The sequence below is a fragment of the Podarcis bocagei genome (genome assembly GCF_964188305.1).
Source record: "Podarcis bocagei genome assembly, chromosome: 13".
Lineage (NCBI taxonomy): Eukaryota > Metazoa > Chordata > Lepidosauria > Squamata > Lacertidae > Podarcis > Podarcis bocagei.
Genome location: NC_138138.1, coordinates 46,860,405 through 46,884,249, shown reverse-complemented (window position 1 = coordinate 46,884,249; position 23,845 = coordinate 46,860,405). Strand labels below are relative to the sequence as shown.

Here is a 23,845-nt window from a genome sequence, read left to right as displayed (position 1 = left end):
ATGGTTTGACCCCTTTCCGTTTTAACAGTACAAATTCTGCAAACAACCTCCATATCTCCTCAAAATCATTTCTCCTGTATATTCCCCGTCTTACCTTAATGGCACATGTTAATTTACCATTGATAACTATATCCCACACCTCTTTACACCATTCTTCCATTTTATATTCTGCTTGTCCCTTCCACTTCATAGCTATCATAATTTGTGCAGCTGTCAGTAAATTTTGAGCTAGTCCTTCATAGCCTGCGAACCTTCCACCCCATCATAAATTGATAATAATGCTACCTCTGGACTTTTGGTCAGGTTTAACCCAGTGATTTCCGTTATCTCCTTAAACACCCTTTGCCTTTTTTTTTTTTTAAAACCATGTTGACATCCCCACCACATGTGAACATAATTCCCTGTTTACTGGCATCTCCTCCAACATAACACTGAATATTTATTGTTTATTTGATTTAATCTGACTGGTGTTAAATGCCATCTCCAAACGAATTTATAATAATTTTCTTTTATTCTTATGGACATCCTATGGAACTGAATGTTGGAAGATTTAGGACCGACAAAAGAAAGTGCTTCTTCACTCAATGCATAATCAAACTATGGAACTCACTCCCCACAAGAGGCAGTGACTGTCACCATCGTAGTTATTATTATTTTATTATGTATCAAATTCCTTGGATGTCTTTAAAAGAGGATTAGACCAATTCATGGAGGAGAGAGCTATCAGTGGCTACTAGCCATGATGGCTAAGTTCAGCCTCCACATTTGGAAGCAGCAATGCTTTTGAATATTGCTGGAAACCACCAGAGGAGAGAGGGTTCTTGCGTTCATGATCTGCTCTCACTGGTTTCCCACAGGCATCTGGTTAGCAGCTGTGAGAATGAGGGTGATGGACTAGATGGGCCATTGGCCTATGGAACTGAGCATTATGACAGTCTATCACTCAAGCTCTTAAGGGGCCTCAGCCAAGTATGTAGAAAATGTGTAGCATAGGCTCTTTTCCAAACTCCAAGTTCCTATGTCTCAGGGAAGCTACTATCAATCATCCATCCAGAGATGCATTTTTGGCAGCTGTTCCGCAAATAATAATATAATAATAAATTTTATTTATATCCCGCCCTCCCCAGCCGAAGCCGGGCTCAGGGCGGCTAACAACAATCAAATAATCAGTCAAATAATCACACAATCTAAAATATTTCATTATAAAAATTAATTAAATCAAATTGATGGCAACCAATTAAGCAAAATTCTGTGCAGGTTGCCAGAGGAGGGAGTCAGGCTGTGCCCTGACCAAAAGCCTGGCGGAACAACTCTGTCTTGCAGGCCCTGCGGAAAGATGTCAGGTCCCGCAGGGCCCTAGTCTCTTGTGACAGAGCATTCCACCAGTTTGGAGCCGCAGCCGAGAAATGAAAAGAGATGTACTCTTTTCAGTACTCCCCAACATCTTCAACATTCATCGGAAGAGGTGAAAGACTTTTAAAGCATCTGGTTTGGGCTTTTCAGTGCCCTAGTATTAAGCTTGTTGTGAGGACAGCAAAACTAGTAGCTTCTCTGCAAAATATTTCCCCCCGGAGGTTTAGCATTAAACGTTATTAACACGTTTAGCATTAGCATGATGTATAACTTTCTCCAGAATGCTCAAGTGCTTTGGGTTAAAGTTAAAGGCCTCACTTTAACTTTAAAGGAAAATATATATATGCTCAAGTTTGCTGTTATATTAGCCTTGCGACGCTTCACATATATAAACGCTTCACATATATAAAATACAATGTTGTGGCCCGTACGGGGATCGAACCCGCGACCTTGGCGTTATTAGCACCACGCTCTAACCAACTGAGCTAACCGGCCAGCTGCACATTGCTCATTCTTTCCATGTGGAAACGCTCTACATCCTGCGCCTTGTTTTTGAAAATCACATCACAAGGCGGCGCCAAAAGACAAGAAACAAGGAAATTGGACGCCTTTCAGCAGGGATACCAGGAATATTCACTGAAACTGAAATTGCCTCGAGTTCTTTCACGGAAAAATAAAACACTCCAGTTAGGGTGTGCAAAGGACATAATAATCGTGCTCCCTCCCACAACTAAGGTCTCTAGCAAGCTTGCAGACCACACAACAACATGGGGTTTTTTTGTGAAAAAAGACCAGGCAGGTCTACTCAATTTGCGGCCAATATGTATCTGGGGCAGACCCAAACTAGAAGGAATTAATCTGCAATAGTCACGTGTTGCTGTAACTGTACTCCTCCTTGTACAGTAAACGTCTCTGGAGAATAGAGCTATCCATATGCGAATTTATCACTGCAGCGCTTTTCCGTAACACGGAAGCGTGACATTGAAACCTCATCAAAAGAAAGGATCAAAGAGAAGAGGAAGGAAACGAATTTTCCAAAGCGGATATGACTATGTCATAAGCATAAACGTCTCTAACCAAGCCTTATTTACTGGGTTGTCAAATAAACTGGCCCTACTGCTTCTTTTTAGGGTTGGCAACTTACTGCAACCATGGTTAAAGAGAGAAAATGCATTTTAAACGCTGTCTTACGCTGCTCCCAGACAACTGTGATTTAGAGACTGTCGACTGTCACTGATGCGGAAGTGCAGTAGATACCATTATCTGCCATTAATATAGCCAAATAAGAAGGGACTGTAGTATATTAACTGCAAGATTAAATTCGTTGAAGTTGCAGCATAGCCTAGCCATAAACTTATAAGGAGGAATATAGAAATCAGCTTACTTATTAAAATGAGAGGGAGGAGGTCCCGACTCTCACTCTTAAAACTCCTATTAAGATATTAGCTGATGTGCGGCACAACACTCCTCAAAGTCTTCTTACTGTAAGGATGTTTGTTCAATGCTGCCCTCAGGCTCGCCCGCCACCTTTGTTAGTTATCTTGTTTAGGCTGCAGGCAAAAACATACCTGCTTTTTCAGCCCTTTTTGACAAATGAAGAAATCTATGGCCTTTAAAGCTCGCGGCGGGGAACTGTTGGTTACCTTGCTATATTGTAAACCACCCTGCACTTTAGAAATGCAAATAAAAGAATTAAAGAACAAAATTTAAAAATACGTAGTCGTAACAGCTCTTTTTGTGAAAAAGTGGGTGGCTCTTAAAAGAGCCTTTGGGTATGTGTGAGGAGGCGAAATTCACTTGGAGCTGGTGTACTTGGTGACGGCCTTGGTGCCCTCGGAGACGGCGTGCTTGGCGAGCTCTCCGGGCAGCAGGAGTCGCACGGCGGTCTGGATCTCCCGGGAGGTGATGGTGGAGCGCTTGTTGTAGTGCGCCAGGCGGGAAGCCTCGGCCGCGATGCGCTCGAAGATGTCGTTGACGAAGGAGTTCATGATGCTCATGGCCTTGGACGAGATGCCCGTGTCCGGGTGGACCTGCTTGAGCACCTTGTAGACGTAGATGGAGTAGCTCTCCTTGCGGCTCTTCTTGCGCTTCTTGTCGCCCTTCTTCTGCGTCTTGGTGACGGCCTTCTTGGAGCCCTTCTTAGCCGCGGGAGCGGATTTGGCTGGCTCAGGCATGATGCTGTACTCACTCAATCACAGGCGAAACAACCGGAAATTCGAGAAGAAATGAAGGCAGCTGCTGAGCGTCCGGTATTTATACGGCTTCCATGCTAATCGCAGGATTGAAACACCCGAATTCTCATTGGCTCAGAAACCAGCGACGCCTATTGGACGATTAGATTGTTACATGCAAATAGTAGAATTCTAAAACTTTGATTTCTATTGGATGGCATAAATGCCGTCTGCCTATTGGGTAGCAAACAGCACCGGCCTTCCAATTGGACAGATAGAGTGAAACTCGAAAGCTAACCAATGGGAATACGCACTTACAATCCGCAGGACTGAATAAAAGGCCGAGGAGCGCTCTTGTTTCTCAGCTTGTGTTCTGTCTACTAGGAATCGTGAGCTTTGTACCCTTTTGAAACTAGCATCATGTCTGGACGTGGCAAGCAAGGAGGCAAGGCTCGTGCCAAGGCAAAGACTCGCTCTTCTCGTGCCGGGCTGCAGTTCCCCGTGGGTCGTGTGCACCGTCTTCTGCGCAAAGGGAACTACGCAGAGCGCGTCGGAGCCGGAGCGCCCGTCTACTTGGCTGCTGTGCTGGAGTACCTGACTGCTGAGATCTTGGAGTTGGCCGGCAACGCTGCCCGGGACAACAAGAAGACCAGGATCATCCCTCGCCACTTGCAGCTCGCCATCCGCAACGACGAGGAGCTGAACAAGCTCCTGGGCAAAGTCACCATTGCTCAAGGAGGCGTCCTCCCCAACATCCAGGCTGTGCTGTTGCCCAAGAAAACCGAGAGCCACAAGGCAAAAGGAAAATAGATCGCGTTTCATCGGAACTACAGCAGAAAAACCCCCACAAAGGCTCTTTTAAGAGCCACCCACAATTTCATAAAGAGCTTTGATCATATGATGTTGCCGTTTGAAACCGTGCGTCCTTGTCTTAAGCAGGTGTAGAAAAATGTTTCAAGGCTAATACACATACAACTTAAATAATATGATCTGCGCTACTCTGTTGCAGTGAAAAGAAAGCTACAACTATACAGTATAGGCTTCTGCTATATCACATGCCACTCTTAAAAGTTACTAGAAGGCTCTTGTAAGTGAAAGGATAAAATGTTTCTGAATTTGCCACTTAAATTCTCCCTTCAATGAAAATTTCCACTCATGGTCGAATTTCATGAGCGTAGTTGCAAACCTAACCCATTCCGCTGTGAGTAACCTAATCATGGAGATGTTATGTTGTGCAACTGCGTAGACTTGCACAATTACGAGACGAACACAATTGTGAAATCCATGTTTTGAAAGCATAAAACCGTTTTGGCGGCAATTTCAAATGAAAGAAACCCCGCGGGATTTTGAGGGAGGGGGCCCTTGAGTAGCCAATCACACGTTAAGGCGCGGCTTTCAAATTATCCGTTGTTAACAGGGGTAGATTATCTGGCAACTCAGTTTCTTTAGTAAGGCTAAAGCAAATCTTAGTCTTTAGAAGAAAGTGTCCGATGTCAATGAACTTTGTTCCCAGGAAAGTGGGTATAGGGTTGCAGACGAGCTGCAATAAAGACTTGGAGCCCGATTCTTTGAATGTCTATGGAGAAGTCTCGCTCAGCCCAGTGCAGTTTACTCCTAAGAAAGCGTGCAAAGCAGCACAACAGCTTTCACCAATTTATTAAGGTATCCAATCAGTCTTCGATGTATGTTATGCAATGCCCCGTATCAAGCTTACTCTACTGAAATCCACCACTGTAGTTTAACATTCAGGGTCCTACACTTCACCTATTTTTACGGCTAAGTGCTGCGGCGAGGTGGGCATGTTTTGAAAACCCTACTTTTAAGATGTTTTCCGAGAGCGGGGTGGGGGAGGAGGAAAAGAATAAACCACTTTAATCCCTATATTTCTTACAGCATTGCATTTCCATCTAGGAAATAAAACCTTGGGAAGGAGCGGAAGGGCGAAGGGCGGTGCTGCAAAGTCTATCCAATCAATTCCTAGCCCGGGAAATTCAAATTCTGCAACGGTCCCCTGACCTCATTCAGCCAATCAGGACGCAGCCGCTGGCTATAAAAAGGCGGTCCAAAGACCCCTTGGCTTCATTTCTTTCTCGTTTCTGCAGAAAAAGCTTCTATCCGTGTGAAGAAGAAGATGGCCCGCACGAAGCAGACGGCTCGCAAGTCGACTGGCGGGAAGGCGCCTCGCAAGCAGCTGGCGACCAAAGCCGCCCGGAAGAGCGCGCCGGCCACGGGCGGAGTGAAGAAGCCTCACCGCTACCGGCCGGGCACCGTGGCACTACGCGAGATCCGCCGCTACCAGAAGTCGACGGAGCTGCTGATCCGCAAGCTGCCTTTCCAGCGCCTGGTGCGCGAGATCGCGCAGGACTTCAAGACGGACCTGCGCTTCCAGAGTTCGGCCGTGATGGCTCTGCAGGAGGCGAGCGAGGCTTACCTGGTGGGCCTGTTCGAAGACACCAACCTGTGCGCCATCCACGCCAAGCGCGTCACCATCATGCCCAAGGACATCCAGCTCGCCAGGCGCATCCGCGGAGAGAGAGCCTAAGAAGCGTCCGCCCGCCTGCGTCCCCAGAACACGAATTCTGTTTCAACCACAAAGGCTCTTTTAAGAGCCACCACATGGTCTTGGAAAGAGCTCGCACGATGCTAAATTACCTCTTGCCACTGTCTGATATCTGTTCGATTCTTGATCTTTAGCTGCAATAATTTGAATAATTGTGGGTTTTCTAGTTCTCTTTAGTAACTCTGCACTACATTGAAACAGTGCATTTAGGAGTTTCAAACCTCTATGGAACTCTTAAGCTAGTAAATTCCACCGCCCTACTTTTTCCATTTTTCTGTTCTGCACACAACACTAAAGAAAACACGCTAAGCAGCTTAATTGCAGGAAGCTAAATAAGCGGTTACATAAGTAGCTCTGGGTGGAAACGTTGCGATTTTAAAGCAGTTCCTGGCTTCCCCAACCCCAATGTAGATTTGAAGCTCAAGGCAGCCTCTTTCACAGGCATATCATAAGTACTCATGGGCTGCTTAAAAACTATGACTGCTGTAATGCCAACATTTATTTCCTTTTAGGGAGCAGCACACATTCCTCTCATGAAGTGATCCGGAGTTTTGCATGGCAATGTAACGCAGGGAGAAATGCCAGGTGAAAAACAGTATATCGTCCGCGAAATGCCGTAATAACCTGGTGAGTCCTGATTGCCCGTAATATATCTGACCAATAAAAGCTAGCTTGTCAGAAGTGGGATTCGAACCCACGCCTCCAGAGGAGACTGCGACCTGAACGCAGCGCCTTAGACCGCTCGGCCATCCTGACTACTTAAGAAAGGGAGTTTCTTTGTTGAAGAAAGTATATTACATAATAATGCATTGGTTTAAGATAGTGAGTCATGTGTTACAACAGTGAGGATCAGCTGATAAATCAACTTGTTAGCAAGAATCACCCTCTGTGAAAACGGTCTTCCTTTCCCCAGTTTCCCTTAATCTGCGGAGGAGGAGGCGGCAGCCATTTAGTCCCCAGCGTGGGGAGGGGAAATTATCGCAATGAAGGAAACCTATCGCCCACACGGTGGCGCTGTATAGTTTAAAATGCTTTGCGATGGGTTATTGCTGAAGAAGCAGGACCAGTTTTCTACCCTGCTGCAATGCATGTAAATAAACATGGGAAAAGTTCATTGGTCACGTGCAGAGCACTTTTTCGTCTTCATAGAAGAGAGGAGAGCATCATTCATTGTCACCCACACTCGTGAGGAGGTCTTTCTAAGAAGCGGGAGAGTTTTAGGCTACCACAACTTTCCGGAGCTGATAAGAATAGCACAGACATTTCGATGTGAAATAAAATCTAAGCAGGGCTGAAAGAGGAAAAGGTCGTTTTAAGTGCATTGATGGTCTGCAGGGTAAACGGGAGTTTAGCTAATTCCTTATGGCCTTTGACGATGACTCATAAATCCATACACGATTTTGAAGCTTGAAGACAAGCCTGTGAATTGCAACCACTTAAATTAATCCAATTTTTTCTTAAGTAAAAAATACTTTTAGCAGAGGATGGTTTCGATCCATCGACCTCTGGGTTATGGGCCCAGCACGCTTCCGCTGCGCCACTCTGCTTGTGGAAGTAACGTTCCTTAGACAGCCTTACAAAGTCATGACGTTTGTTTGTGTGCGCGGCGGCAATTTGAAAGGCCTGTCCACGCAGTTTATTAGATTTCTGCAACATTGCGGGCGCTGCGGGACGTCATTTCTCTATCGTTTCTCCATTAAAGAGAAGCTCTGCCTGTGTAAAAATCCCATCTTTGCCCTTGCCTTTTACATTCACCGTTGAAGATGTCGACCTATTGCTATTGTGATGGTTGCTGCTTTTATTAAATCACATCACACCATCTCCACGTGGTTGTATCTTTTTAACTTGCTATGATCTGGGCTCCCTTGGAATCGAGGGATTATTATTATTATTATTATTATTAATAATAGTTATTATACTTGCTCATGCATGATCAACAGAAGTCACAGCTGCGCTTAGCAGTTGAGGTGAGAAGTTCTCTGAGCACATACAGAGAACTGTAACAAATCAGGAACAAATCTCAGGCATAGAGCATGCCTCCAGATTCACCGTGTCTTCTCCAATTCTGGTATTGGGCTGCAAATAAACACGTTATCTTAGACCAGTGTTTCCCAACCTTGGTTCTCCAGTTGTTTTCGGACTACAATTCCCATCATCCCTGACCACTGGTCTTGCTAGTGGTCTTCTATGATGGGAGGTGTAGTCCAAAAACAGCTGAAGGCCTGACGTTGGGAAAGGGTGTCTTAGACTATTTTGTAGACATCACTGCCCAAATAACGAAATTTATGGGAAGGGAAAGTCATATCACCACACAGGAAAACATCTCTAACCTTTATGTTGGTTTGCTTAAGAAAGTCGGGGCGGGCGGGAGCTCAGAATGGTTTTGCCTGTGGGAATGACAGACAAATGAAAGAAATAGCAAAAAAGGAAAAACCAGCGTCGACGAAGGTGGGATTCGAACCCACGCGTGCAGAGCACAATGGATTAGCAGTCCATCGCCTTAACCACTCGGCCACCTCGTCTCTTCCGGTAGGAGTTCTCGGGATGCTTCCTTTTGCTCAAAACAGCCGCGTGTTTATTCTAAGGTTGTGTCATTTCTTTGTGATATACAGTACTGTATTTGATATCGATTAGGAAGCCTGTTTACTAAGTCAGCTGCTACAACTTTGCAATCATCCCTTTTAAAAACAGTGACATTTCTTATAAGTAGGAAAATACCACCATTCTTCCTGTCGTGGGTTCCATAGTGTAGTGGTTATCACGTCTGCTTTACACGCAGAAGGTCCTGGGTTCGAGCCCCAGTGGAACCAAAGCGCTGTCTTTTTTAATTGAACTTGATTGAAAAAGTCAAAGGGGATGGAAGATTGAAAAGTACGTGTGGAAGCTACAAACAACGACTTTTTTCTGCTTTTCCAGTTCCACAGCAATTAAAGGAGGTGGTATAATGCACGAGCGACACTGTTGTTTGGCCAGAATTTTATGATCTAACTCAAAGCCACGTGGAAGAAACAGAATATGCAATAGAAAAAGAGCAACAATCTGTATGCAGTACAGTATTCTAGATTTTAGGACGATGAACCCCAACGCTCCGATCCCTTCTCTCCCCACTTTAGTGCTTACCAGCACCTTTGGAACTGCATCAAAGGGTACAACTTCCTACTGTGAAATGACGAGAAAGTTCATAAGGTAGCATTTTTTTATTTTAACAAAAGGGTAAATCACAGCTGGCCCGTACGGGGATCGAACCCGCGACCTTGGCGTTATTAGCACCACGCTCTAACCAACTGAGCTAACCGGCCACTTGCTTTTCGAGGCTTCCATAACTACATACTACAATATACACACTCAATGTGCTTAGTAGTTGCAAATATTTTTAGCAGCGTAAAAGTCAGACGGCGGTGCGTCGGTTGAGCACGCTTGGATCCTCCATCCATCGCCTATGAGGGTCCCTGCAGAGGTCTTGATTCAGTCAGATTAGGGAAATAATGGGTTTATAATGTGGTTTTATTTTTATTTCTGGCCTGCTCTCAATATTATTTATTCTTCTAGGGGAGAGCATCAACCTCACCCCTCCTTTTTTAAAAAAAAGAACCCTTAAGGTATTTGTAAATTATTGTTATTATTTATTATTATTATTATTATTATTATTATTATTATTATTATTATTATTATTATTATTATTAATTTATTTGTACCCCGCCCATCTGGCTGGGTTTCCCCAGCCACTCTGGGCGGCTTCCACAAAGAAAAGACCAAAAATACACTAAGGTGTCTCACATTAAAAACTGAACATGGCTGCCTTAAGATGTCTTCTGAATGTCAGGTAGTTGTTTATATAATTACAAGGCGTTTTGAACTGGTGTTTATTTCAATTATATCCCATCTTTCCTCCATGATTATAGTGGTTCTCCCTGATTTCATCCTCACAACAACCCTGTGAGGTAGGTTAGGGCTGAAAGGTCACCCAGTGAGCTTCATAAATCTCATTAGCAAGAGCGGAGGAAGGAGTTGCCTCTTTTGCTCCTGGGTGGACGGCATTCATCCATACTTGTCCAACCCTCATTTGCCTGCACCTGCCCTCTCTTCCATTTGTGGCTCCTTTGTTTTTTTAAAAAAACCCACAAAGTTATTCAAGCACCAACAGAGGAGCAACCAGTCAAGGCCGGAAACATTAAGGAGTGATTGTTCCAAGGCCTTTCAGTGTATGACTAACTGGATTTCTTGCGATCTCTGTGCCTTTGCTCCATGTACATCTGATTTATGAGACCAGAAGCTCTGCATGAAATTGAGGGCTTTGGTCCTTCAAAGGCTTGGTTTTTTCCTTTCTGAGCACAGGAACAGCAAATAATATGAGAGAAGAACAAGATTCCTGTATAGAACCTCAAAAACCTGTGGTCAAATGCCAACAGACATTAGTGGAGGCCTTCACATCCTCCTCATGAGCTGCTAAGTGGCATGGAAACATTAAGAAGCTGCCTTTACAGAGTCAGACCACCATCTAGCTCAGTATTGTCCACACTGACTTCTTGGGACTTCTTGCATGCAAGGAAGATGCTCTACCGCCCTTCCTGTTACATCTGGCTGGCCACAATGGAAATTGAGTTTTAGACTAGATGGATCTTATTCCTGATCCAGTGCAGCTATTCTTTTGTTGTTAACAAAGGAGTGCCTTATAACAGATCCAATAAATGGCCTCTTTCGACTTCAGCTACTACCGTATTTTGCGCCCCATAAGACGCTCCGGCCCATAAGACGCACCTAGTTTTTTGGGGGGGAAATAAAGAAAAAAAATTTTATTTCCCCCCCAGGTGCGGGGCTGGAAGAACCAGGTCGGGGAACAGTGGGAAGGCACGCTCTGCCTCCCCGCTGTCCCCCGAGCTTGTGGGGCTGGCGATGGGGAGAAGTGCACCAGTCCCGGGAGGGCAGGCAGCTCTGTGCCGCCATCCCGAGCGGGGCGGGACTTAGCGCCCCGCTCGGGATGGCGGCGCAGAGCTGCGCTGCTCCCAGGAGCGCAGGCAGCTCTGCTGGGCCACCGGGAGCGGAGCGGAGCTTCTCCCCCGGCTCCCAGTGGCCGGGCAGAGCTGCGCTGGTCCCAGGAGCGCAGGCAGCTCTGCACGGCCCCCGGGAGCGGGGCGGAGCTTCTCCCCCGGCTCCCGGTGGCCGGGCAGAGCTGCGCTGGTCCCAGGAGCGCAGGCAGCTCTGCACGGCCCCCGGGAGCGGGGCGGAACTTCTCCCCCGGCTCCCGGTGGCAGGGCAGAGCTGCGCTGGTCCCAGGAGCGCAGGCAGCTCTGCAGGGCCACCGGGAGCGGGGCGGAGCTTCTCCCCCGGCTCCCGGTGGCCGGGCAGAGCTGCGCTGGTCCCAGGAGCGCAGGCAGCTCTGTGCAACCCTTGGAGCCGGTCTCCCGAGGGTTGCGCAGAGCTTCCTGAAGCCTGGAGAGCGAGAGGGGTCGGTACGCACCGACCCCCCTCGCTCTCCAGGCTTCAGCCAAAGCCTGCATTCGCCCCATAAGACGCAGGCACATTTCCCCTTCATTTTTGGAGGGGGAAAAGTGCGTCTTATGGGGCGAAAAATACGGTATGCATCTCACTGTAACATTGCATTTTCCCTTCTTCAGCATTACTGATTTTTTTAAATGTGTATTTTATTTTTATTTATTTATTTGGTAATTTGGGATTTATGCCTTTTCCTATATTAAAGATTTTCCCATGTATTTTGCCTTTGGGAGTGAGAAGTTGTAGCCAACAGCTTCATTTTGCCACTTGACTTTCCACCAACCTTGACAATATCCTTTCAGAGGGTTAGACTGTTGATTGAGCGGAACGGGGGGAACCCTGTGGCTAGAAGACTGGGTTCAAATGGCAGTGGGCATGTTAGCCTGTATACCTTGGTTTACTAAACATTAAATTTAATATATATTTATTTACCGGTAATTAACTAATTAATTAATAGATGTATGCTGTGGACCACTGGGCAGTTAACTCAAGTAAATGGAACAATTCAGTACACTCATACTCACATCTGGGATTTTCTTTCCTAGTTTACAAAGGAAAACAAAAACAGGCCACAGACACACAGGTGCGTATTTCTAAATTCAAATTTGCTTTTATTGGCAATATAGAAACTCCATTGGTCCCACGTTGTTCCACAATTGGATTGGTACAAACCAACTTATTTATTGCACAATGTCGCCCCCTGTGCCCACTGGAGGGACTGCACATCCATTCTTCCTTGACCCCTCCCTAAGTTCATTCAAATGTGTGTTGCGGGTGGGGGGGGCTAGGGACCTAGACTATGTATGAGGATAACAGCACTGGAAAGTTTTGCATCCACAGCACAGGGACCGTGTCTAATCTAGTCTAGTCCAGCTTGCAATTGATGGTGCAGTGTTAGCTTGTGAGTGGGTGTAGAAAGTTTTCAGAAAGGCAGCGGGAAGCAAGGTCAAGGCTGGCCCTGGGGATAGCGCAAGCACCACTCGCAGGCGTTCTGGAACATGCGGAGCCACGGGGAGACCTTCAGAGACTGGCGCAAGGAGGCGGGCATCCAAGGCCACTGCCAGGGAAGGACACATCGCTCAGGGTGAGGCATCATCGCCAAGTGGCGCCCATCGGGAGAGCAAATGCCCGCAATGCCCAGTGGAGACCCATTGGGATTCATAGGGTACTCCTCAGTTGGCAGACCCTGGTCATCCACGTAGCGGAGAGGCGCCAAGCGAGCAGAGCGCACTTGGTCCAGGACTTCATCTGAGCGGAATCGCATCCGACCTGCAGGAAGATGAAGGGGGAAAAGGGGAGTGATGAGTCGTGGACTCTCACAATATTTATGCGGCAGCCTCTCTCCACTGTCCAGCCTAGATTACTCTCAGTCCAGTAGGAACTTGCAAATGGGGCCACAAAGCCACACGAACAAGGCAGGTTTCTCAATTGCTTTGTGTTGAATTCTAAAAACAAACAAACCAGGGGGGATTTCTTACTGGAATAGAATTTTCCCCAGGAAAACATGCACACGCACGCAAGGTCTGGGAGTGGTGTTAGCATAAGTCAGAGGGATCACTGGACTTGAAAAAAGGTTTCTTTTCTCTTAATCCCATTCCCAATAGCTCCTCTTGATAAAGAGTGTGCATTGTTTAGCTTCTTGCATTTTGAGCTTTATGTCTTTGTTTTTTCATATTTGCATGCTTCTGTGTTCTCTTAAAAAATGGAAATGTTTAAAAAATGAAAAAGGCAGCCTCCAGCTCCCAGTACTGAAGCTTATTAATTATTGTAATTATGTTATTAAAAGTCAACGCTGTTACATGCACCAGAGCTCTAAGGGCAACATATTGAATACATTTCTTCAAACATTGCAGAAAGCCAGTTAAAACTGCAAACATTTTTTCTATCAATCAAGCATTCCTGTCTCTAAAATAAATATAATTGTCATTTTACATGTTAGTGTATAACCCCTTAAATTTTTTTATGCCTTTCAGAAATCACTGGTGTTTTATCCCCATTTCCAGTTACTTGCACTGAAGGTTTTTCTAAACCTAATTATGAACCCTCTCCCCACGCCACTCAATTTTTTAAAACAAAGATTACCTTCTCCATGTGCCACCCAGATGCCCAGGGTAGAACCAGCCATGCCCCGCAACATCAGTGCCGGACTCTCCTCAATGCCGACGCTCACAAAACGAGACTCAAAGCGCCCAGAATTGTTGGGACTCAGCAGCACACCTGGCTGGATGGCGCCACCTGGAATAATAACCAAGATCAAGAAAATTTTTATATCTCTTTTTTTATTTCATATGATTTACATACTGCTTGGCTGTAAAAAAAGAAACCCCAAACAAACCTCAACGTGGTTTAAATAAAACAATGACATTGTCAGTAAAAAACAGCCGAAGCAAGTATTTTTTAAAAAATAAAAGAATGATTAATATCAGCAATAAGCTGGAAACATTAAAACATGTGTCAATGTTCTACATACCTGGAGAGGCTTGCCAAAGCACTTAAGTTTTTAGCAGGCACGGAAAAGAGTACAGTGAAGCTGCCTGCCTATATCATGAGGCAAGGAGTTCCAAAGTGCACGCAAAAAAGATTGATTTCTTACAGATTTAAGGCTGCAGGTCTAATCTCGCTTCCCTGGTCCATTAGGGCAAACAGGGTGTTGCCCAACCAAACAAATTCTGCCCCCACTTGCCCCTCTCCTTATTTACATACAGTCCAGGGGGCGCCCCTGGCTCTCAGCTCCCTCCTCCTCCTGAGTCTCAGGAGTGCAAGGAGCAGGGAACATGATGGGGTCAAAACTAGAATTTGCTGGCTCTGCCTGTCCTCTGGCGCTGGCTGCACAGAGTTTGCCTCTCTGCCTTCTACCAAGGGGCACCAGCCACCACTTATTTCTGAGCAGACAAGGTTAGGATTGTAACCGGAAATGCCACAATCCAAGATCTGTCACCCGTGCCAACACCAGAGCAGTGGCAGTTCTCAGATTTCAGGGGCATCCTCTACAATGCTAAAATTCAGCACCAGCCCCTCCTTTTGTGCTCCGTTCTACAGCATTACTGTTGTGCGGTACCCGTTGCGGCCGAACCAGTTGCACCATTCTCAAACCTCTTTGGCGATCACTCGTAGCCGAGGAAGATTGTCTTCCACAAACACAGTTTTAAAAGTGAGTCCGTAAGTGACTGTGGAGGCCAATCCTGGCTCCACACATCCTTCCACAGTGGGGACATAGGTTTCCGGGTGGGAGTTGATCACGGTGAGGATTTTCCAAGCGTGCCTTCATCTTAGCACATTTCTCCCTTTCATCCCCATCTTCAAAACCCATGACACCTTTGGTAAAGACTGTTCTCCAATTGGAGCACTCGCAGGCCAATATTTCCCAGGATCCTCAAGCTAAGGTTACCAGATTTTTTTTCAATGAATCCGGGGACACTTTTCAATTTCAATGGATTTTGTATGGGGACTGATTTGTAAATCCGGGGACTGTCCCCGGGAAACAGGGACGTCTGGTAACCTTACCTCAATCCACTTCTGGTCAGAGCATCATTCAGGGTGCAAAGCAAGCATACCCACGCTCCGAGTGTCCTGGAATCATGAAGGGTCCCCTAACCCAAACCCCCTGCAAAGCAGGAATCACAACTTCAGTGGTACCTCGGGTTAAGTACTTAATTTGTTCCGGAGGTCCGTTCTTAACCTGAAACTGTTCTTAACCTGAAGCACCACTTTAGCTAGTGGGGCCTCCCGCTGCTGCCGCACAACCGCCGTGTGATTTCTGTTCTCATCCTGAAACAAAGTTCTTAATCCAAAGTACTATTTCTGGGTTAGGGGAGTCTGTAACCTGAAGCGTATGTAACTCCAGGTACCACTGTAAAAAGCCCCCAACAGATGGCCATCCAATCTCTGATTCAAAGCCCCCAGTGAAGGAGAGGGCACCATCTTCCAAGGGAGTCCGTTCCACTACCAACTCGCTTACCTTCATCTTGCACATCAGCGCTCTTGGTCCCCACCCAGCCTAGCAGTCCCATCAGCTGGCAGCCATTGCAGATGCCCAGGCTGAAGGTGTCTCTGCGCCGATGAAAGGCCTGGAACTGAGCCTGCGCCCTGCGGTTAAAGGTCACTGAAGCTGCCCAGCCTGCAAGCAAGAAAAAAGGAGATGAATTGTCTGGATTTTGCAAGCCCTTCTGGACCGCAAGCCAAAGACCCCACAGCTATCGTGGCATCAGCGGCAACAGCATCTCCCAAAGAGCTGAGGCAGGTAGGAATCCCCTGCCCAAAACCAAGCAACAAGGCCGCCATCCCTTGCCACAAGATTGGGTGGAAGCTTTCTCCTCGACCCGAGGCAAGCGGACGGCCCCGTTCCTTGCAAGAGGCAAGGCTGACCTTTGGCAGAGCCCAAAACATCCGCATAGCTGAACCCTCCGACGAACACCAGGCCACGGAAGGAGTCCAGCGTCATCTCGCCCGAGCACAGGTCTTGCATGGTGAGGTCCCAGACCTGAAGTGAGGGCGGAGAGAGGACAATAAAGAGGAGGCCTTTCAGGAAGGGAGGGGATCAAAGTGACAGAAACATTGCGTGGAGGAGATCCAACTCCTTGCGTGAGGTTCCTGTTCCTTCAGTTTTTTGGTGATATCCAATGTTAAAGTCCTACTGAGGGGAGACCCACTGAAATGACTTACGTCCATTAATCTCAATGAACCTACTCCATGTTGTGTGGCGTAGTGCCAGGCTACGACCTGGGAGACCAGGGTTCAAATCCTCCCTCAGCCATGAAGCTCACACTCAGCCTGGTCACTCAGCCTAACTTGCCTCACAGGGTTTTTTGTGAGGATAAAATGAGGAAAGAGGAGAACCATGAATACAAATCTTGAGCTCCTCAGAGGAAAAGATGGTACAGTCATACCTCAGGTTGTAGTTGCTTCAGGTTGAGTGCTTTCAGCTGCACTCCGCGGCGACCCGGAAGTAACAGAGTGTTACTTCCAGGTTTTGCCGTTCACGCATGCGCAGATGGTCAAAATGACGTCACGCGCATGCGTGGAAGCGGTGAATCGTGACCCGCAAACACGGATCGTGTTCACGTTAGGATGCGAACGGGGATCCGGAACGGATCCCGTTCGTATCCAGAGGTACCACTGTATGTTAAGTGTAATAAATAACTAAGACAGGGGTCAGCAAACAAATTTAGCAGCAGGCCGGTCCACTGTCCCTCAGACCTTGTGTTGGGCTGGAGAAGCGGCACTGGGGGAGGGGGGCTAGAAGAGGAGGCATGGTGGGGCAAGTAGTCCTCCTCCCCACCCCCCCTACCTGCCCAGGGGCTACCGCCACAGCTGCTGCTTCTTGTGGGTAGGCAGAGTGAGCTCGTCCGCTCCACTCTCTGGCCCACAGGAACACCAGGGTGGTGGCGGCGACGGAAGGAAAAGGTCGAGTGGTGGTGGTGGCTCTGCCAATCAAACACCACGCCTGGTTTATCTCAGGGCAGCATGAGGACATCTCTGCCAATCAAACACCACTGAGTTAACCAGGCATGGCATTTGATTGGCAGAGCCACCACCACCACTCGGCCTTTTCCTTCCATCGCCATCACCGGGAGTCTCGGCTTCACAGCGGGTTCTGGCTTCGCAGCACGGGCCAGATGCAGGACCCAGGGGGGCCTGATCTGTCCCGGGGACCTTAGTTTGCTGACCGCTGAATGAAGGAATGATCGCCAGGTGTGGAGCACACTTCCACCCGCAGACAGGCCTCAGCTGTCTGAACATCATGCCCTCTATCTAACCTTTTGCTCTCTTAGTAGTCTGCTGTGCCCTGTCTGTGACCTTTGTCTCTTTTGATTAAACATTGTGCAAGGGGAAAGTGACGCAGTGCCAAAATAACCTTGTACCACCCCTCGATCTCGGGATTGGAAAATGTGTAAAGGTCACAGTCCAAAATGCATTTGACTGGTTTTGCATATTGTGCTAATAAAAAGAGCCTCCACAGAGCTAGCTGGCAGCTTGCTTACACACAGCGCACCTGATGACCAACACCTGACTTGTGCCTTTACTCCAGCTGAACTAAGACATAGTTATTCCACTAGCCAATGGCCGAGATCCACCTCCAGTGCCAGAGATCATTTTATGCCTCTCAGTGCCATCACAGGAGGGGAGAGTACATCTGCTTGGCCGCTGTGAGAACAGGATGCTGGAGGAGTTGGACCTAGGGCCTGATCCTGCAGGGCTCTCCTGACATTATTAGGTTAGAGGTCTTCATCTCAAAGCACTTGTGGGGGATGCCTTCACTAAATCCACATTGCTCTGCTCACCTGGAAGCCACCCATGAGGAGCGCTGCCACCATTTCACGGTCCCCGTTACTCCCTTCTTCGCGAAGGATGGCTACGCGGGGGGCAGGAAGGGCTGTGGGGAAAAGAGACACGGTTTGTTGTCATCCCTTCACGATTAGGCTGCAAGGTTTTACCATGAACAATTAATCAATTTCACAATTCAAAATAAAGTCAACTAAAAAAAGTGGCCTTACTGATTAAGTCAACTCAAAAAGTGTTCTTGATTAAATGGGCAGGGTTTTTTTAAAACGTAATTTTTAATACAGTCAAACCTCGGTTCCTGAATGCCTCTGTTTTGGAACATTTTGGTTCCCAAATGCAAAAAAACCGGAAGTAAACGCTCCGGTTTTCGAACATTTTTCGGAAGCCAAATGTCCGACGCAGCTTCTGCTTGAGAGCAGGATGCTCCTGCAACCAATCAGAAGCCACACCTCAGTTGTCGAACATTTCGGAAGCCAAATGAACTTCCAGAATGGATTATGTTCAACAACCGAGGTTTGACTGTACTTACAAATATCACATCTCAGAAAATGAATCCCCCATTTCCTCTCGCAAAAGGATGTCTCTCCTAAGATCATGGCTACAGGACTCATGCATGTGTTGTCCAAAGCTAATAAAGTATACACTTCTCACTTCATCGCCACTGATTTTACCCAAATGCAAATGCAATCAATTAATCTGCTAATATTAATGTGCTAAGAGGTCAGGCAACAGCTCTATTTCCTTTTTCTCAGGATGGTATCTAGCGCTAGCCCAACTCAGAGTAGACCAACTGAAGTTCATTTTGCCTAGGTAAGTGAGGCTCCTTCCTTTCAATGTGTCAACAACCTTTACTCAGGTACCAGGTGGTCTCCCCCTTTCCCCACCCCTCTTCTTGGCCCTGGTCTGCCCCATACCCATTTCCTGCAGCAGGGGAAGTTCTTCCTGGGGGTTAAAGGTCAGGGTGTAGCTGGGCTCCGTGCGCTTGGTCAGCCCTGCCTCTTCTTGGGCCACACAGTCCGGGTTGGCTTGCAGCCTCTCCAGCTGGAAGCTCGTGTCTTCCCACCAGCCGCGCAAGGTGGACACTTTTTCCGCCAACACTTCCTGGCCGTTCACGGTGACCTGGATCTGCAAAGCGTCACAACAAGGCAGCAAATTAGCAACAACAACAACAAAAAGCAGGGGGCATTGGCAGTGGGAGATGGAAAAACCGTAAAGAGGGGAGTAAGTGGACTGGCATTACAAGCTACAAGAATTTGCTGAAATGCTGCAGTTAACAAACACCCTGAGAGGCAATTCAAAACAAAAATTTAAGGAAAAGTGGGATAGATATAAAACATATGTTCAAAAATACAGTAAAGGTTCGCTATCTATGCTGGCATTTGATTGACATTGGAGTGAGACTGAGTTGAGAAATAAGACTAAGAGCACATATTGATATAGGAATGTATTGGATAAACTGCAAAGAAATATTCAATAATAAGAGTACATACATTTGTAAAAAAGGAATATACAACGGGATAGACAGGAAGTCTAGTGTGTTGGTATGTATATGATTTTGGGGTGGGATTGTTTTTGTTTTTTCTCTTTTTTTTTTTTTAATTTTCCTTCTAGGTATATAAAATTTGTATATAATTTTTGTATACATGTTGGAATTATATTGTAGTAAGTCCTGTAATGTAATATGACAACGTTTACCGATGTAATGTAAGAATGTTAACAAATAAATAAAATGCAAATTTAAAAAATAAAGAGGGGAGTAAGTGGGAAGACCAAGTCCCTGCTTGGCCATGAACACAAGAGGAGTCTCCTGGATCAGGCCAAAGGCCCATCAAGCCAAGCATGCTGCAGGAGTTTTCACAGCATGCCTGCAGGAAACCAACAAGCAGGATTCGAATGCAAGAGCCCTCTCCCCTGCTGTGGTTTCCAGCAACTGGTATTCAGAAGCACGGCTGCCTCCAACTGTTGTGGGCAGAGCCTAGCCATTGTGACTAGTGGCCCATCAATTGCCCTCCCCTCCGTGAATTTGTCTAATTCCCTTCTAAAATTACCCAAGTTGGAAGAACGCTTCGTATGTGGTGGACCTGTGAAAGGGTAAAAGAGTATTGGGAAACAATTTACAGTGGTACCTCGGGCTAAGAACTTAATCCGTTCTGGAGGTCCGTTCTTAGCCTGAAACTGTTCTTAACCTGAAGCACCACTTTAGCTAATGGGGCCTTCTGCTGCCACCGTGCCACTGGAGCACAATTTCTGTTCTCATCCTGAAGCAAAGTTCTTAACCTGAGGTACTATTTCTGAGTTAGCGGAGTCTGTAACCTGAAGCATCTGTAACCCAAGGTACCACTGTATAATGAATACGTGTAGCTTGCTGATCTAACTTATAGAATAAGAGAACAAAAAGAACATACGTTTAAAGAAGAATGGAAAATGTTTATTGAATATATGGGGGGAAATTGTGTACACTTGAAAACGTTGGCAGCATTAGGATAAATTCAATAGTGTAAATAAGTTTTGATGGAAGTAATTCATGGAACTTTGGAGTGTCAGGCATAGCCCTACTGGCTTTAGCCCAAACGTAGCAGAGTTTTCCTGCACAGCGAGGAAGCTAGTTGCGGCAGTAATGACTAGTCAGCTAGACTCAGAAGAACTATTTACAGGATTTATTAAAAAGGAAAAATAAAACCAGCAGAGTTTCTGCATACAAATAAAAGCAAAATAAAACCTATCTTTCTTTCTTTCTCTCTCTCTCTCATAACCATACACAGCACTTCTAACTCCTAACACACCTCACATCAAACTGTGCTAGCAATCCCTAGATAACAGAGTTGAGTGCTGCTCGTTAACCAATCAGAGTGAGTAGTTTCTAGGTCAAGCAGACCTGGGCTTTCTGCCAAGAGTAAATTGACACCAGCTTGAGTTAATTGGTGAAGCTAGAATCTGCAAGTTTCCCACGAGAACCAATTAACAGAAACTGAACACCCCCTCACAGATTCTGCTGAACAATTAACATCAAATACACCTATGTAGGAGATTGTTTTTCCAGCAAACCTAAACCCTTGCACATTCGCTTGTTCTTTATCTTTGCCAATGGTTTAGTTAACACATCTGCTACATTTTCTTCACTTGATACATAAGTACAGGTGATTACATTGTCTTGTACACAGCAACGTACATTTTGGTATTTTACAGAGATATGTTTGGAACGCGATTTGAAACCCTCTGTTTTACTTAAGGTTATACAAGCTTGATTATCAATGTAAACTTGTACTGGTTCTCCACAATTTACATTTAAATCTGCCATCAAATGCTTGAAATAAATCACCTCGGTGCACAATTCACTCAATGCGGCGTACTCTGATTCCGTTGATGACACACTTACAACGTCTTGCTTGCGTGACCGCCAGCTGATTAAAGCTCCACCGACCATTATGACTAGTCCTGTGACAGATTTTCTATCTGGCAAATTTCCCCAGTCACTATCACAGTAGCAACTCAACATTTCATCCTCTGAAGAATTTAATTGTAACATATAGCCAATTGTCTGTTTGAGATACCTCAGAACTTGTTTTACCCCTTTCCAGGCATTTAGTGTGGGTTTTGAGACCAATCTACTTAATATGCCTACTGCATAGCTAATATCAGGTCTGGACCACTGTGCTATATACAATAAACTTCCAATTACAGAGTGATATACATCAGGATGTTCAAATTCAGGACTCTCATCTGTATGAAGTGTTTTTATGAAACCTGGATCCATAGGCACCGCTGCCCCTTTGCAATCCTGCATCCTGTATGTAGTCAGTAGTTGTTTAACTTTGCTCTGCTGACTAATTAGGCAGCTGCCATCTTGGGCCCAGCACACTTCCAACCCTAGATATGTCCTAACCGGGCCTAAGTCTTTTGTACACCCACCTGCAGCCTACAATCTTTGCCCCCTCAGGCGCTGCTACTGGTGTAAAACCCTTGTGCTCATTCAGAGAGGACATCTCTTCCTCCATTGCCTGTTTCCAGCGCTCTGCCTCCTCTTTTGGTAACTTTAACACCTCCTGAAAACTCTTGGGTTCTGCACTTACACTAAACACATTTGCAGTATCAGGAGAAAAACGCACCGGAGGCACTCCTTTATTTTGTCTTTTAGATCTTCTGGGAGAAAATTTTTCTTCTGACCCACTTTCCTCCTCAGAACTACGACCTCTCTTTTGTTGCTTAGCAACTGGTCTTTGGCTAACTCCACTTTCTTGAGAGCTCTTATCTGAACTTTCCTCCCCCTCAGACTCTGATTCTCTGTGTCTACCTTCAGAGTCATGAAGCTCCTGGGAAGGTTCAAACCAAACCTCAGTATTGGCATGTAGTCTCTCCCAGCCACTATGTTCACAAAAACTGGCATTCCTGGAGATCACAATGCCATTTGTCCCTTCAGCAAAGCGGAAACCTTTTCCCAGCTCCTGGTAACCCACAAACACTAATTGTTTGGTCTTAGGATCTCCCTTCTTCCTCATTTGTTTCGGAATTAATACCCATGCTTTTGATCCAAACACATGCAAATGGTCAATTTTAGGTTTTTTCTGAAACAATTTAAAGTACGGGGTTGTACCTATTGTTTGATGAAAGAGCCTATTTTGGAGATAACACGCGGTGAGCATGCTCTCCCCCCAATAAGACATGGGCAAATCAGCATCATCAAGCATGGCAAACATCATATCTTGTAAAGATCTGTTTTTTCGCTCTGCAACGCCATTCTCCTCTGGGGAAAAAACGTTCGTTTTCCTATGCCCAATGCCACGCTTTTGTAACCAATCTTTAAAGGCATTTGACATAAATTCGCCACCTCTGTCCGTCTGAATCCTTTTGAGTTTAACAGACAGAAATCTTTCCACAGATGCCACCCAGCCTTTAAACTTAGTGAACACGTCACCCTTATTCTTCATGGGAAAAACCCAGGAATAACGCGTGGCGTCATCCACAATTGTTAGTGAAAAGCGCGATCCACCCCTGCTTACAGCAAATGGACCAATTACGTCCATGTGAACCAGCTGTAGCGGTGACTCACTAACTCTGTCACTTCTGGGGTAAGAGACTCTGTGGGTTTTAACCTTTTTACAAACATTACAATCAAGGTACTTGCTACAACTCTTTAAATTACCCCCATCAGCCAATTCAGACATTTTTAGTACACTTTTCCAGCAAGCATGCCCCATTCTCCTATGCAATAAGTGCACACAGTTGTCATGTATAGCTTTGTTATTCACTGCAGGCTGAGATTTACTGACTACTGCTGCAACTTGAGATCCTGCTTTAAGCCAAAACAAGCCTCCCTCTGACTTAGCAGTGCCTAAAATCTCACCAGCCTTCTTAATAATGCAACTGTCTCCTTCAAAATACACTTTAAACCCAGCTTTTAGCAAACAATCTACAGACATCAGATTGCTCCTTAATGACGGCACACAAAGTACATTTTGCAGGCATTCACGAAGACAAGGAACAAAAACTGCACCCCCCGAAATCACTTCGGAAGTACTTCCGTCTGCTAGAGCCACCTGGCTGCGCTGTGCTGAGTTCTTGGAAACAAACAATTCATCTGAATTTACGATGTGGCGAGACGCTCCCGAATCGACCACCCAGACCGCTTGTTTCTCATCAGCAATCTTGACCTCGCCGGTCACCAGCTGAGCCGACTGTTTTTGTTTGAAGATTTTCCTTTTACGCTGCTGCTGCTGCTGATCTCGTCTCTGCTCCTGCACCGGCAACTGAGACTTGACCAACTCCGGACATTGTCGTTTTAGATGCGCTGAAGACCCACATCGGAAACAACGCCTAACAGCAAACGCTGACTCCTCACCAGTACGCTGCTTTTGCTTCACCTCTGGTACGGCATGAGAACTCCTTCCAAACCGTCCACCTGTAGAAGCCTCTGCAGCCAACAACCTTTCTTGCCTCTTCTGCCATTCTTCAATCAAATGCCCAGTAACGTAACTGACTGATAAATCAT

The 23,845-nt window shown here is 46.2% G+C and overlaps 3 protein-coding genes and 1 pseudogene across 5 annotated transcripts in view; 3 read left to right on the top strand and 1 right to left on the bottom strand.

The window, feature by feature from the left end:
• The window catches only part of LOC308572147 (G-protein coupled receptor 4-like), a 182,230-nt gene that overhangs the window by 116,137 nt on the left and 42,248 nt on the right, over positions 1–23,845 (top strand). The window lies entirely within an intron of this gene.
• PFAS (phosphoribosylformylglycinamidine synthase) overlaps positions 3,071–23,845 on the bottom strand; it is a 51,623-nt gene continuing 30,848 nt past the window's right edge. The window contains exons 24-30 of one of the 2 annotated variants that reach the window (XM_081167700.1): positions 18,774–18,984; positions 17,859–17,950; positions 15,943–16,057; positions 15,536–15,694; positions 13,660–13,812; positions 12,636–12,846; positions 3,071–3,531 (exon numbers count right to left, since the gene is read on the bottom strand). In XM_081167700.1, the coding sequence (XP_081023826.1) occupies positions 3,147–3,531; positions 12,636–12,846; positions 13,660–13,812; positions 15,536–15,694; positions 15,943–16,057; positions 17,859–17,950; positions 18,774–18,984 (1,326 nt within the window). In that variant the 3' untranslated portion in view covers positions 3,071–3,146. Of the gene's footprint in view, positions 3,532–12,165; positions 12,847–13,659; positions 13,813–15,535; positions 15,695–15,942; positions 16,058–17,858; positions 17,951–18,773; positions 18,985–23,845 lie in introns of those variants that run through there. The other variant, XM_081167699.1, reaches the window with a different exon arrangement.
• On the top strand, positions 3,804–4,422 carry LOC308571609 (histone H2A type 2-C pseudogene; annotated as a pseudogene). Its single transcript has one exon. The product of its transcript is annotated as a histone H2A type 2-C pseudogene (transcript).
• Positions 5,656–6,090, top strand: LOC308571581 (histone H3.2; the record flags this gene model as incomplete). The annotated part of the gene is made up of 1 exon (XM_081167188.1): positions 5,656–6,090. The coding sequence occupies one exon, from the start codon at positions 5,656–5,658 to the stop codon at positions 6,064–6,066; it is 411 nt and encodes a 136-aa protein (XP_081023314.1). The 3' UTR covers positions 6,067–6,090.